The sequence below is a fragment of the Podarcis raffonei genome, chromosome 12 (assembly GCF_027172205.1).
Source record: "Podarcis raffonei isolate rPodRaf1 chromosome 12, rPodRaf1.pri, whole genome shotgun sequence".
In the NCBI taxonomy this organism is placed as follows: Eukaryota; Metazoa; Chordata; class Lepidosauria; order Squamata; family Lacertidae; genus Podarcis; species Podarcis raffonei.
The window spans coordinates 56652377-56668689 of record NC_070613.1 but is presented as its reverse complement, the minus strand read 5'-3'; the positions used below and the strand labels follow the sequence as shown (position 1 = coordinate 56668689).

The 16313-nt window shown below is 42.8% G+C and overlaps 1 protein-coding gene across 3 annotated transcripts in view; it reads right to left on the bottom strand.

The window, feature by feature from the left end:
• Positions 1-7423: 7423 nt before the first annotated feature.
• The window catches only part of SUGCT (succinyl-CoA:glutarate-CoA transferase), a 291279-nt gene continuing 282389 nt past the window's right edge, over positions 7424-16313 (bottom strand). For all 3 annotated transcript variants that reach the window (XM_053359422.1, XM_053359421.1, XM_053359423.1), the window contains exon 14: positions 7424-7903. In XM_053359422.1, coding sequence (XP_053215397.1) covers positions 7740-7903 — 164 coding nt within the window. In that variant the 3' untranslated portion in view covers positions 7424-7739. The remainder of the gene's footprint in view (positions 7904-16313) is intronic.

The window sequence follows — 16313 nt, the reverse complement described above, 5'->3', positions numbered from 1 at the left end:
TCACTTTACATTAAGATCAATGACCCTGTGTGAGTGTGCAGCAAGTAAAGGTGAAGTCTGTGACAGTCCAGGACACACAGCAAAGGGGTTCTCCTCTGCCTCCTCTTCAGCAGTTTCCTTCAATGGAATCCTTTTCTTCTTCTTCTTCTTCTTCTTCTTCTTCTTCTTCTTCTTCTTCTTCTTTCTTCTTTCTTCTTTCTTCTTTCTTCTTTCTTCTTTTTGCTTTTTAAGCTCCCTCAGGTTCTTCAGAGCAGTTTCAAGGGGTCTTAAAAGGTAAAGGGACCTCTGACCATTAGGTCCAGTCGTGGCCGACTCTAGGGTTGCGGCGCTCATCTCGCTTTACTGGCCAAGGGAGCCAGCGTACAGCTTCCGGGTCATGTGGCCAGCATGACTCAGCCGCTTCTGGCGAACCAGAACAGCACACGGAAACGCTGTTTAACTTCCTGCTGGAGCGGTACCTATTTATCTACTTGCACTTTGACATGCTTTCGAACTGCTAGGTTGGCAAGAGCAGGGACCGAGCAACAGGAGCTCACCCCGTCACGGGGATTCGAACCGCCGACCTTCTGATCGGGAAGTCCTAGGCTCTGTGGTTTAACCCATCACCACCCGCGTCCCTTCAAGGGGTCTTAGAGATGTCCAAATTTCTTTGCATGTCACCTCATTTCTGATAGATGTGGTGATGTGCAAGTTAAGATCTCCTGAGAATGCCAGAGCATGTCTGAAAGCACCACTGAATTTGGGTGATGTCCACTCCATAATACACTGTCACTTGTTTAGCTCATATTCACCCATTGTTTTGTGAAAACAGAGCAACATGGTAAGTGATTATCTTGTATTCCTTACATAATTTCAGTAAGCTGCAAGGTTAAAAAATCAGGAAACATTATAAACTCAGTTCATAGGATAAAGTGGGGAATTGTGTTGTTGTTGTTTTAAATGCAACACAAATTTGACATCAAATCTGTTGCCCACTCTTAGGTCAGCAAGAGTAGATTTGTCTACTAAGGCAAGGTTTCTCAACCTGCTGCTGTTCTTACCCCAACCAGAAGGCTCAAGTAGTTGCATATTTATTCACACCCCATAATTTGATATAAAGAAAAGAATGACAAGAAGCAGTCAGTGAAGCCTGGATGGCACAGGGGCCTGGGGTCCATAAAGCTCATTCGGCGACCTTGGACCTTCGGTGACCACTATCCCTCAGCCTGACGCAGCTCACATGGTTGCTATGAGAATAAAATGCGGGGGAGGGGTGCCCCAAGTGCCTTGGAGGAAGGGTGGAATAAAAATGTAATAAAATAATGAAAACCACATTCCTCACAGAGAATCCATTAAATGAAAAGTAGAAAGCACACCTCCTCAGCCAGTTGGAAAACCTCTGCAAAAGTGGATTTAAACGGCAGAAAACAGAGCTTTTCTAAAGTGGTTTGTATTGGACGCATCACAAGAACAATAACCACAAAATATGCTCCACTGTAAACGCTTCCAAATAATCAAATTTCTTACTTCAACAATAAAACTTTGGAGGCGGAATTGTTTTAAATCAAAAGCGGGTAGTACAAAGTGAATATAAGATTAGGTATTTAGATAGCTATGCAAAATGACAGATCTCAGCCCTTTGAATATCATCTAGGCCAGGGTGGAGTTAAAATGCCGGGCCAGGCAGCCAATTTTGTCCCTGTCCTTTTCATATACTCCTTTGCAGTTTCCTTGTGGATCCTATTACTTGGTCCGCATTCTACGCTTTGTCTCGCCTAGCTTATTTCCAGGGTGGGTGTCAGTCAGCCATGGGAAAAGGCTACTGAAGGAAATGAAAGGAGTTAGAAGTCTCTGCCACAGCAGCCTGGAAAAGTCAGAACAGGGAGGGAGGGGGGATTAAGTTTACAAAGATGGCAGTTGGCCAACTTGATGCTAAAACCCTGGGCATTTTGAGTAGATCAAGAGGTATACAAAAGACCTTGAAAAAATGTTTAAAATGTGAGTGGTAAAAATGTTTACAAATACATTGAATGGGCTTAGTTTTCATCAAAATCAGTGTGATCAGTCATGACATGAGCATGAGAAGAGCCTCCTGGATTCCCCAATGGCCCATCCAGTCCCACATCCTCACTGTAGCTGACCATTAGCCTGCGGGAAACCTGCAAGCAGGATTTGAGTACAAATCCTGCGGTTTCCACCGTGGAGGCAGAGCATAGCCATGGTGGTTAGTAGCCATCAATAGCCCTCTCCTTCATAGCCTCACCCACCTCATTGCAGAGGCCAAGGTCATTCTTACAACTAAAAATAGCATGTCCTGAAGGTTATGCTGAATTTTTCCTCTTTATGCAACTCTGCAGTGTAGTAGGAATATTAAGTACATGATTCAGTGTTTCCACAGTATTCCTTTGAATATCTGACCCAGCTTTCAGGGAACTCAGTGACCCGTGAGATATTTGCAATGAATTCCTTGTGAATGGTTTTGAAACATTATCTGTAAAAGAGCCCCGTAAGTGTAAAACACAGCTAGGTGAATAATTAGTAACATAATATTTATCTGGCAAGTTTCACCTTTTTGGTGCTTGAGAACTGATTGAGACCAGATCGCAGACTTCTCCAATGTATTCGTTATTTTAAGTTATTTGCAGAATCAGCAAATAATTTTTGGTTTGCGGATCACTCGTGAATTGGGGAAGTTCATAATTCACATTGCGTTGCCTACCATGGGATTTAGGCAAGTCCTGTTTCTGGTTCTAGCCTGGCAGACATGCACAACAAGCCAACCCACCCTACACAAATGGCCACTTCTGTGAGTACTGCCTGATTGTTCCTGCATGTGTTTTACTGGTGTTAGTAACAAACGTAAGAGACTCATAAATATGGCTAGAGTGCAATTTTCTTACAGATTTGCATATTTTCTTGTGACAGTTCTACATTAGAAGAGGTCACAGGCGGATCCACTATGAAACTAACAAAGCTTAAGTTTGAGGGCCTCTAATCCCAGATGGGCCCCAGAAGCAATTTTAGTCCACACTGCTTAAACTTTTTGGGTCTAGTATACCAAATTTGAGTCACATTATTCAAATTGGTTAATTTTTTGTTGTATATATTTCAACAATCCCTAAGTTTGAGAGTCAGTAGCACAGACATTGTAAAGGTGTGGTGATGTGTTGTGGAACAACTGCATGGAAGAGGTTAGAGGTTACCCAGACCTCATTGCTGGTTGTGAAGGGACCCCCCCATAACAGTTCAAGCCTCAGGGGCCCCCCCAAATGGATGAGGTGTCCCAGGGCACTAAGGAACCTAAGAATACAGGAGACCTTCTCTCTAGACCAGTGGTTCTCAAACATTTTTCCTCTGGGCCACACTTTCAGAATAATTTTCTTTTATTGATTTTTATTGATAAGAAATACATTGGAAATACAATATATTGATAAGAAATACAACTCCTAGCAGTGCTTGATTTATCACATAGAAAGCAACTACTTTTATAATATGATCATGGGACATCCAGAAAGTATAAAACAAAGCAGTTACTTAAGAACAGGAATCACTCCCAAAATATAATAATAAACAATCCTCTTACATATGTACCTTAAGTACATATACCAACTCAACGAGAGGTGTGATCTTGCTTTTGCTGCGTAATCTCATTATATTGGGTTTAATTTGAGACAAACAAACTTATCTCTTTATCAACACAAAGAAGCCTTTCTCATACTGCTGAGTTCAGCTGCTGCCCGTAATGTGTTATAGTGTTGCTTGAAATTGTTTTAATGTAATTTTATTATTGTAAGCTACCCTGGACCTTTTTAGGGGAGTTATAAATTTGAAGAAATAAGTAAATAAATATCATTCCAATTAGACTGGGATTATTCCCAGACTGAATTTTCTCAAGGTTTGACTCCAGAGCAAAATTTGCTTTGAGGGGATTCAAAGCTCTTATTCAACGACAAGAAGATACCTCTCATGTCCAGGGCGGAGGGGAGCGTCACTTTTGTCAAAGCAGTGATTACACAGTGCAAACTGTCCCTTTCTCTTGCCAAAGGTTTCACATATGCAAGTTTAAAGTTTGTCAGCAGTGGGATCTGCAAACACCCCCCACCCCCAATACCCAGGAAATTATTGGCCTCCAAGAAGGGGTGCAGGATCTGCTGTGCAGCTCTCTTGCAAACTGACAGTTGTCACTTTGCACCAGGTGGGTGTTTTCATCCCTTTTTAAGTGACCTAAAAGATTGCCACCTGCCAAGCTTTGATTTGCCCCTTTAGTGCAACCATTTTCCCTAGTAGAGCAAATGAGCTTTTGGATGCCTGTGCAGTTTTTTATCAAGGGAATTGCGTGGGGAGAATGTCATTGTTTCATTGTTTGTTTAATTGGGGATTTTTTGCAAACAAAGAAAAAAACCCAACAGGTCAGGAAATCAAATCCTGGATTGGATTTAATTTGGCCTGCAGATTTTTATGAAGAGATGGATGCCTTTCAGTATAACCTCTACTTCATAGTAGGTTTATGGTGGTCTCAGAAGCCAGCTTCATATTTTCGTGATCCAAATGGTACTTCAAATACTATGGAATGGACTAATACAGTGGTACCTCGGGTTACATACGCTTCAGGTTACATAAGCTTCAGGTTACAGACTCCGCTAACCCAGAAATAGTACCTCGGGTTAAGAACTTTGCTTCAGGATGAGAACAGAAATCATGCTCCGGCTGTGCGCCAGCAGGAGGCCCCATAAGCTAAAGTGGTGCTTCAGGTTAAGAACAGTTTCAGGTTAAGAATGGACCTCTGGAATGAATTAAGTACTTAACCCGAGGTACCACTGTAGTTGTTTTTTTAAAAAAAATCCATTTTGTCTGGTGTGTTTCCACATTCTCTCAAAATTTGGATTTTTGAGTGTAGTGTGGTGATAATTGAAATAATAGAAAACTATTTCAACATTTTTAAAAAATTGTGTGTGCGCGATATGATTCAACTAATATTTGTGGCCAAATGATTTCTGGAAGTCTTTCACAATGTAGGAGCTCAGAGGACTTCAGTTTCAGTAAATGGAAGCTTTGGAAATTGTGGTTCCCCACGAGTGGCATCTGGGGCAATTAGACTGGGCACGTTGGGCAACAATCTGAAATCTGATCATGCATCACTTCTTTATGCCAATGCCATTTTTTAAAAAAAATATAACAGCTTCTTACAGGTCCTCCGTTCAGTGTTATTCTATATGAACTATATTTGATCTTGGGTGACAACTCCCATCAACCCAGCCAGTAAAAGTTATCTTTCTAGTTACTTCCATGTTGATCTGCAGATTGTGTGCTACTACTTTTGTTTTGCATAGTCCAGTTAGAAGAATTTATAGGTTTGATGCATGAAGAAGGAAATTTTCAGTAAAGTGTTAATTATAATAAGTAAGTGCTCTCTCCCTAACTTTGACTAACCTCTGCTTGTTCTTCTACCAGTTCATTCCCATCTCATTTTGCTGCCCATGTAAACCCAGCCCCAGATTCTAAGCAATTTCAACACTTTCTCTCAGTGGTAGTAGACCTGGGTTACTCTTGGTTAACTAGTCAGAACATCCTGGGGCACAGTGCCTCTTGCTGACATGGAAAGGGCTCAGTCATCCTAGGTGAGGCTGGTTTGTGCTGAGCAGAATTCTGTGCAGTCACCATTCTGCTGCGCCTGGCTACAATTTGTGCTAGCTCAACATAGCTTCCTGCAGATAAAGATGCCTAAAAGCATTCTGAGACTGTGATATGAAGCATTTAACGAAGTAAGTCTCATTTAACTCACTGACTTTTTTCTGAGGAAACCGGCTATTAGGTCCTGAGGTTCAAACAAGCTCAAAGGATAAGAAAATGAACTTCCTATTTGTGTGCAGCCTTGTGGAACAAAAATTAAATATGGAATTAAAAACTAAGTAAGCCAATGGGGTTTGCATGAATTGGTTTGGTGACACTTAGCCCTTTCCTTGGGAAACTACTGGACAAAACAAAGCTCCTTTAGGAGGTTTTGAATTAATCTTAAATCTTATTTATGTATTCAGTTCTTGAAATGAGAAAGAGACTAAGCAGAAACAGCATGGCTATTTGTAAATATGAGTTTAAAAGGGACTGTTTTCAACAAAAGCAGTGCCTAGTTTACGACCAAATCGTCATCTAAAACTGAGTCCCCAGCATCGTTTCTCTTTAATCTTGGCTACTATTCTTGAATTAAAAGGGAATTATGCAATTTCCCCTCCCAATCCCATCCCTGCACCCCGATTCCTGACTCTTGCCCATGCACGCATCTTCTGATGCTTAGAGCCATCATTTGATCCAAAATATAATGATGCATTTAGCATATGGACAGAAGTACTGACTCTGGTACTGAGATTGTAATTTCACACGCACACGTACAAGGAGGAAAAAAGATTAGAGGGAAATCTGAAAATGAGACAACACAAAGATTTACAAAATAAGCCAACAAAGGAAGACCGTGCCACACAACTTCAAAGGCGATTGCAAATCCATTTTAAAACTTAATTATGTAATAATTTTCTTTCTTTCTCTCCCCCATCCCCCCCCCGGAAAGCAAGATATAGTTGTGAAGTTCAGATTTAACACAGAGGATGTTGTTTGTTAAACTGGAAACCAAGTGACAGGCCACTTATAACAGGAGGCCTGTTTCCGATCCTTTGAGTGAAATATGGTCATTATTTGTTGAGTGTCAGTTTCGGTTAGCTTTATTTAGTTTCAGGGAAGGAAGGCAGTGCCTTACTTTAGCAGAAGTAAAAGTTTTGGAATCTTCTTGTTCAGAATTCTACTTTTGATCTAAATTATATGCCTGCAAGATTGACCAATCATCCCCCCCACCCCTGGGCTTAAAGGAATGCCATATTGCTTTGTATACAGAAAGTGGTTTTGCTTTCGAGTATCACGTGCTGTTAATTATGGCCTAGATTCTACTGGCTTTACCCATGCAATTAGTAGCTTTTGGCATGGAACTCAGATCTTCTGAAATTCATCCATGTGTGTCAGGGAACTGCCATCGCAGCCAGGAGTGGAGGAAGGGCTCCCAAGCGATGCCGGAGAAGGGCCCAGCAGGGAGAGAGGGGACTCATCGGCCGGGGAAGGCAATCAGCGTTACACCAGGGAGAAGGGCGGGCAGAGGCGGGCTTCGGAGAGATGGCTCCAGGACTCTTCGCCAGAGACCAGCGGGGAGAGCACGGGTCCTCCACTGCCCACACCCACCCTGCGCAGAAGACTTCCGCGCAGGGAGGCTAGGCGGAGACTATCCGTCAAGGAACTTTTATGTTGGAAGAAGTTCAGGAAACGCCCACTGACGGATTCTGCCAGTGACTGAGACAGACGCGGAATCAGGACTGTCCAGCCAGGGGAAGGTTTATCCAGGCAACCTCGCCGAGAGTGGCGGCAACTTACGCACGAGCAACCCCCAATTCCCATTACAATGTGTTTCCAGAGAGAGGACTGCTGAACATGTGGCAGTGGGGTTGCATGGTGGGTTTTATTTTGGTCTATCAGCGATATACTAAATGCTGAATTTCATAGTTACCAGCACCTCTACCTGTCCCCTGCCTGCATGAAAGGCAGGAAAAATGGATTATTTTAAAACTTTGCAGGTTGATACTTGAATGCAGTGTGTGTTTCAGATTATATTAAAAAAATACCAAGAACTTAATCACATCTCCATCTTTGGTTGTGAAAACTAAAGAGATCCTGGTAGAATTCCAGGAAGTTTCTTCTCCGTCAACAACTGAAGCCAAAGCCATTCACATGCGTTCATGCTGAACTATTGCTCCAGAGCTGAGCAGTTCCTCTAGGGCATCATCCTTGTACCCCAGAGTATCCTTCAGAACATCCAGTGTGTGTTGACCAACGAGAGGAGGTGGTTTGGGCTCCGACACGTCAAACTGGCTGTACCTTACAGCTGGTCCTGTCAAAAACAAGAAAACTGGAAGTTAATAATGGTCATGGCTAGTTTTGTAAAGAATGCCATCCTGTACACAGAGAAGACACCCACAAATATCACAAATTCTTGTGCCCTGAGAATGCTTTTCTCTTTCTCTCGACAAGATTCTCATGTGATTTGCATGGGTGAAACAACCAACAGACGTCAAAAGCCAGAGATTTCACATTGCCCTTCATTATTTCAAAAGGCGCTACTTTCAGGAGCTGTTGTGTCATGAGACACTGAGTGATGTAGATGAAGGTTTGCATCAGTCCAAAGAGGATGGAAGCAATGGGAATCTGAAACCACCAATCACAAAGTAGGCTGCTTGGCTGACAGTTTCAACCAAATCAGCTATTATAAACAACTTGAAAAATAGCAAACCTTCCACTTTTTTTGTGGCAGAACATAATAAATAAGTTTTTGAAGACTGCAATTTCTTAAGCAGGAGTCTGGTAAACAATGCTTCTTGATCATATGGATCAGTACACAAAGATCTCGCTCTAAGCCAGACTCGTGAACTTGTGGAGCCACTGCTTCAGAGCTAGTTGATATGTCTTCATTCCAACCAGATATTTCCATCGAAGTTCAGAAAAGGAATTAAATCACGAGTGCTGCGTGTGTTTTCACTGTTAAATGAAAAGCAGGCCTTGGTGACTACTTACTGAAATGCCCATATCCCTCTTCTGTATTTGCTATACTGATACATATTATACATATTACATTTCTTTTTATCAGCCCCCACAGAATATTTAAATCAGTCTAGGGATTTAGCAAACGAGGGCTGCTAACAAAGTTGTTCAGTCCTGGCTATGTGGCTGTGGAAATAATTTTTTCAGGTTTTTATGTTTACAATTCCACTTCCATTATTCCATCACGAGTTCCAGAAGGACATTTTGTACACATATTATAAATCAGATTTGGTAAATGAAAAGGGGCTGTGCCCGTTCACAGATTCAGAGCATAACATGTTCAGAATCTTCATTGAACAGACCATTCTCCTATGATCCAACCTTGAGATTACAACTTGGATTGGAATATTATTTGTGTATTTATCAATTATTATTCATAATGTGTAGTGATGAAAAATTCCACAGGGCAAAAAATGAAAACTTCCATGAGTCAGAAATAAGGTTGCCACTGCAAAAAACCTGAAATTAATTAATAGGGACGCAATTAATTTCTGTCAAGGGATGCACTAAAATCAATGGGAACTGCACAAGAGCACAGACAAGCTTGTATACATTTATTGTAAATATACAATTCACTGGTGTCTGTTCTTAAATTTGTTTTGGATTTGTTTGTGTGTTGTTGTTTTGAAGTTTTTTTTTTAAAAAAAAATAATAATAGTGTGTACTGCCCTTGGCTCCTTTGGGAGGAAGATTGAGATATAAATTTAATTAACAAATACATTCCCGGGGAGGCAGATGCTAGTGAGTAAGACCATTTGTTGTTTCCTCTCTCATTTTCTATGCCCCCCCCCTCTGGAATGCCCCCACCTTCCATTGCTAAGCCTCCTTGATCTCAGTGAGACCTAAGTGCTACTAACTTAGTCTGGATCCAGCCGAATGATCTACTCATAACTGAGCAGTGATTTGCATCCAGGGTGGCGCTGTGTTTTAAACCACAGAGCTTAGGACTTGCCAATCAGAAGGTTGGTGGTTCGAATCCCTGCGACGGGGTGAGCTCCCGTTCCTCGGTCCCTGCTCCTGCCAACCTAGCAGTTCGAAAGCACGTCAAAGTGCAAGTAGATAAATAGGTACCACTCCGGCAGGAAGGTAAACAGCGTTTCCATGCGCTGCTCTAATTCGCCAGAAGCGGCTTAGTCATGCTGGCCACATGACCCGGAAGCTGTACGCCGGCTCCATCAGCCAGTAAAGTGAGATGAGCGCTGCAACCCCAGAGTCGTCCATGACTGGACCTAATGGTCAGGGGTCCCTTTACTCTTTACTTTTCTTGGCCCAAATCTCTGTCATCATAAATGTGTTAGGACTCTGTTGTTTTTTGCTGCAACAGGTTGTCATGACTACTTCTCTGGAAGTTGCATCTCACACTCCTCTCACATTATGGCAGTTTAAAGAAGTAAGTCTACTTACTAGCTCTTACTAAAAGCACACAGAAACCCACCAGTAGACTACATGTTGAACTACGTGAACTAGTCAATTTCCTTCAAACTGCTTTCCTAAATAGTCAAAGGCAACACTATTGAGATGGACTGTCGTTTCAAGTCCTTTTCACTCAGAGCTGTTTGTAAATTCCTAATCTTTAGCTGACTGGCCTCCCCCCACCCCCAAGACTTATATTAGTGACCCTCAATGCAATATAAATTCTCACCTTGAGCATTGGTAAATGCCAGCATTCATTGTCTAAAGTGGCTGGGGCTTGCATTCTTATATTGCTCAAATGCCACTATCAGTTTTGAAGTTTTAAGGAAACCATCTTGCAAATAAATGACCTCTGGAGATTAAACTGATCAAATGAAAAGCAAACTAACAATGGAATCCTATATATGTACATTTAGAAGTATCACAGTTATACCCAACCTTGGCAGTAGTAAATAAGGATAATAATCAGCCTTAATCAAATGTTCCACAACAGCAGCTTTGCTTTATATGCAAAAGGTTGGACTAGGCAGTTTTGAGAATGGGATCTACCAGCTATTATTATTTTTTCTTTTTCATTTGATGCAAGCAGGGGCAAGATTGCCCGGGGGGAGGGTTAAAAGATTTCTTAATTTACAAAAGCATGTGCATTGTCTTTTCCCAGGTTGTGTTTTCTACAAATCACTTTCATTTTTTGTGAGACATTAGTGTTGCATGCACTACAGAATTGGGAAGAAAAGAGGGGGAGTGGGGATGGTGTGGGCTCCACTCGCTATTATGACTAGCATGTGAAAGTGAACTTCCACAAAAAAGCATTAAGTATTTGTACTCGTGGTGTCACCTAGAACCAGTGTGGTGTAGTGGTTAAGAGCGGTGGACTCGTAATCTGGGGAACCGGGTTTGCGTCTCCGCTCCTCCACATGCAGCTGCTGGGTGACCTTGGGCCAGTCACACTTCTTTGAAGTCTCTCAGCCCCACTCACCTCACAGAGTGTTTGTTGTGGGGGAGGAAGGGAAAGGAGAATGTTAGCCGCTTTGAGACTCCTTTGGGTAGTGATAAAGCGGGATATCAAATCCAAACTCTTCTCTTTGGTCCTCAATTTATGGACCAGAACACACAAGGAGGTTCTGCACAGACCTAAGATGGGTTGAATTAGTGACATCCTCACTGTTTCCCCAGCCCTAATTCATTTTATTTTAATTTAGAGAAGTCATATACTGCTTTTCACTTCGGTGATGAATTATCAAAGGGATTTACATATAAAATATAATACAATGCAATAAAATGCAATTACTTACAATCATAGAATTGTAGAGTTGGACAGAACCCCGAGGGTCATCTAGTCCAACTGCCTTCCTCCCCTTGTCTGTTGTTCTGCCCCGTGACTTCTGCTCTTCCAACTTTGCATTACCAAAGCTTTTCTGCTCCCTTAAACAACTTCCTCCTTTCTTGCCCACTGTCACCATCAAGAGGAGGAGTCTCAGTGTACATGGCGCCACCTTTCTCCCTGTGTGTGAGTGGTAGCATTTATTTCCATTCTCCCCTACCTTCTGTTACTCCCCATTGTCCATCTTAAATTATAACCTTCTTGGGACTGGATGCATAGAATGGCCTAGGACCCTCATACTCCTAGGACCGCCTCTCCCAGTATGCCCTGCAGAGGACCTTAAGGTCAATAAATAGCAACACTCTAGAGGTCCCGGGCCCTAAGGAAGTCAGATTAGCCTCGACCAGGGCCAGGGCCTTTTCAATACTGGCTCCAGCCTGGTGGAATGCTCTATCTCATGAGACCAGGGCCCTGCAGGATCTGATTTCTTTCCGCAGGGCCTGTAAGACAGTTGTTCCGCCTGGCCTTTGGCTTGGAATCAACTTGATCCCCTCTTTCCTTTTTCCTTTCTCCTTCTGTGATGGAACTCCTATTTGGGGATTTCCCTGGCTTTTTCTGGCCCATGTAGGACCAATCTGGATAGTTGGCCTTGGTGAAGATTTGACGTTTTCATCCCCAAAAAGTTTTTTATTTGAGTTTCTACTGAAATGAGGCTGCATTTTAATGTACTTAATCTTGTTTTTAAGTTGTATTTTAATCAATTGTTTTTATACCTGGTGTTAGCCGCCCTGAGCCCAGTCTTGGCTGGGGTGGGGTATAAATAAAATTATTTATTTATATTATTATTACTACTATTATTATTAGCCTATGTATGTTGCCAATGCAACTCTCTAAAGGTGCCATACAAACTGAAGGCATGAAACAGAGGGAGGGAGTTTGGAAAACTAATTTGAAAAACTAACCTTGTACTACATATTTAGAATATTTTTTTCTGGAGAAAGCAGTGAGCATTCCGCAAGAAAGACCTAAACACACATTCTGCTATATGTGAAGTCCTGTAAATCAATATTTATATTTTGACTTCTTTAGCAAGTTACTAAGATACTTGCTCCAGATACTGCTTTATCGCCAGGGTTTCACAAGGCGTCAGATGAACATTATATCAGTTATACGTATAGTACCAAATTGTCTCCGCCTTCCCTAGTACTTGAAATCCACATCATCATCATAAATTTTGTTTATTTGGCGCCTCTCTGCCATAACATCCCAGGCGCCAAACAAACCATAAAGTTAAGACACAGAACACATTAAAACATGAGATATAAAAGACAGATAAGACAGTGCAAGCATCTTTTTGCTACGCGAGGTCCCAAGGGGATTAAAGACGTCTTTCTTTTTAAAAGGTTAAACAGTCCAGGAGTTTTTATGGTAGATTTCTGAGATGAATGAGAACAAGGGCAAAGGCAGGGACCTGGACCAACCACAGCCCCGGCACCAAGAGCTGCCACAAGTGTCCCAATTCCCTAGATTAATTAATTCAAGTTGCCACACATGTGTGCACATGCAGGAATAAAAGCACTGACCTTCCCAAGACAAAGAGTTAAAGCATTAAATTATAAATAACAGACTTGTTGGAAACCGTTTTGAAAAATGATTATTCAGAATGTTACAATATATTATTTCAGTTCTGCATGTGATTTATTTAATTACTTCTGCCCCCAGCCTAGAACTTAGAAACGAGCAATCAAAGGGCAGCTTTCCCCTTCCCATGTAACAGTTCCAAGAGAAGGCTACTAGGTTGGCAACTGCTCAGTTTAGTATTCCCCCTGCATTTTCTTAAGAGTGTGTCTCAGAGGTTTTCTGCTTGAGCTGCCCACACTCCTCCCCAATGGAAAACCTGCTATTTAGCAATCAGAACAAATGGCAATCCAGGGGAAATCCTTAATAAAGGCGTATTTTGAGAAAGGACTGGTGACACATGGTCTGATCCTGCTGCCCTGGCGGTCATACTCTGCACTAGCTGCAGCTTCTAGACCGTCTTTGAACAGTAGCATCGTCGTTCTGTACCGCTCAGCCACAGCAGAGCTCGGTGGCAGGAGAGGCCAGCCAATCAGCCAAGTCTCGGGGGTACTTGCCTGGAGGCAGAGTCCGTATGCAAGGTTCAGTCCAGTCCTAAGGACAGGAGTATCTCAGCTCACATAGTCAGATGGTCCAGGGGTCAAGAAAGCAGAGGGTCCAAGGTCAATAGAAGCAAGAAGCAGCAAGGTCTGGTCAGGAACAACGAATGTTTCCAGCAACTGTCTGAGGCTGGAAACCCTAAGCTAGAGCCAGCTGGTTCACATCAGGAAGAAGAAGGCTGATCAGCAGCAGGTGCAGTTACTGCCTTCTGCTCCTTCAGGTTGCTGCTCAGCAGCTGAAGCTGATTCCTGGCCCATGACAGCTAGTGCCACACAGGACTAGCCTAAAACATGTTGACACTTGAAGCAAACCACAAAATGGTGTCCCCCCCCCAATCAGGGAAGGGGTGGGTGAAGATCTACACTGAGAACAAGGATGGGATGCGACCAGCAGCACCTCCTATTGGCCAAGGAGGAACACTGGGCTAGCAGATTTGGCCTCCAAGGACTGCACAGAAGAAGAAGAAGAAGAAGAAGAAGAAGAAGAAGAAGAAGAAGAAGAAGAAGCGTTCCTTGGAGACAGGATCTGCTGTCCTTGGGGATCCTGCCGCCTGAGGCAGTGGGCCCTGGGTGGGATAAAACGCATCACAACAGGCCAATCTTAAGGCTATTGGGTTATGGCTTACTGAAGTCAGGCTATCCTGGTTCAAGAATGGCTATAGCAGGTGAACCAGCCAAAAGCTGGGCATAGGCATGTCACCACTGATGCCACCTGGTCACTCAGTCATACACTGGTCAATGTGTTGAACCACCAAGAGGAAAAGCCAACAGGGTTGCACTCTCCATGTCTCCATGTCCTGATAAAGATCATCAGTCAAGGAGACCAAGGCTATTGCATTGCGAAATCCAGGTCTAAAGCCAGACTGAAGTGGGTCTGGATAATCTGCCTTATCCATGCATGCGCACAACTGGCAGACAGCCACCATCGTAATCACCTTGCCCAGAAAATGTTAGGGATGGTGGCACATGACTCCCTCATTTGCACAGCACCCAGTGCCAGTTTTGATACCTTGGTGCAATTGCCTCTTTACAGCTTGTGGTAGCTAGAGCGCTATCTGTGAGGCTGCTGCAATTCTGCTGCCTTCTGTTCCAAGCAATCATCTGTTTTATTTTAATTTTAAATTCCTAAAAGAACAGTCAACATTAGGATTTGGGCAGGAGAAAAGGGCAAATTCCACATTTGGACCCTATTCAGATGAATTTACAAACTGACAATGTGATCAATACCAACACAGTACGGAGGGCATGCAATTGTGTTGGCTTTCCATTGTCTGTTGCCAATCCCTGTCATGTGATATTCAGCTCATCTGAGGTTGGGAATATCAAAGCAGTATGGGGCACTCAAGTCTCTTCAATCAAGCAGCCTTTGGTTTCAATTGCACAAGTGTGCATGTGTGAGCACAACAGAGTGGCCCTCTTTCTGAAGTTCTTGTGGCTGTAAATATTACCAGAGATTTTCATTCTATCCTGTGAAAGGCAAAAAAAAGAAGAAGTCAGGAATCCTCTTTCTTCACCCATAAAAGCTACAGGAATATTGAGAAAGTGAAATGTAAGAACCAGACACACCCATGGAGAGGAATGAAGTATAAGGCTAGGAAGCTATCCAGAGAGGGAGAGAGACGGGGGGGGGGGGACTCTGCAATCCAAGAAAGAAGACAACTAAAAAGCTTGAGAGTATAAATTAGAATCAGATTGGAACCAGCCATGCATAAGCAATATTCCATCTCAAATGTGCACAGATCAGTTTCATTAATGGAATTCCCCATTCTCCTTGACTTTTTCCACCTCCTGATGCTTTGGACTACTTCCTTTTCCTTTTCTCCACCATCCCACTTTCACTGTGAAGTAAAGTGCTTTAACTTACTTGAGCTAGTAATTTTGAAGTTCTAATCGTAAGCAGCAGGTGCTTGGTTTAAAGAGAATTTTTCCATCATTGACTGTCTGGGAGCATCAGCAGCACCTCCCTCCCTCCCACACACCCCAGCACCTTTGATCCTTTGCCACTTGCACTTGTGGGTTTCACATTTGACTTGATGTTTCTTTCCAAGATGTGTCATCCCCCCCCCCACCGCTTTGCTAATGCATCTTCCTTTTGTAAGATTGTCGGATTTGAGCCTTTCGCTTCTATACAAATCACAGCAAAAAATGGTTGGAATTTATTGTCTTCAAGGATGCTACAGACCTCCTTTACTTCAACTATAAAAGGCCACTATGATGTGTGAACACACTGGAGTAAAATACTTAATAATAATAATAATAATAATAATAATAATAATAATAATAATAAATTATTTGTATCCCACCCTCCCCGGTGTACCCCAGTGTTAAGTTCACCACTCTCTACACAACATGTTTTTTGCTATGTGTGCTGCTTCAGGTCCAGCCAGTGTCAGCCAAAGATGTGCAGTGCGGGTGAGGAAACCCCTCTCCAGCAACAGCAGGACTCAATAGAGCAGCACAGCTGCTGCCTCATCCACAGTCCTGCTGCTTAGGGTGGGAAGACCATTTTGCAGTACCAGCTCCCAGGCAGCAGAGGCACAGATCAGGCCTGTTGTCATCAGATGACAGCTCTGCATACAGGTGATTCAATGCTGCCTCCCCATCCTGTTTCTGGGGTTTCCATTCGTTACCAATGACAAGGATCCTCCCATGTTATCTTCCATCTGCCTGCCATTTGGGAGGCTGCACTGGGGTGCTCTTCACTAGTGGGGTTTCCCGGGGGGTAGTCTTTTTCTTTCTTTGGCTATCACTTGTAGCCAAGTAAGATTATCTTCCATAAACACGGTTTT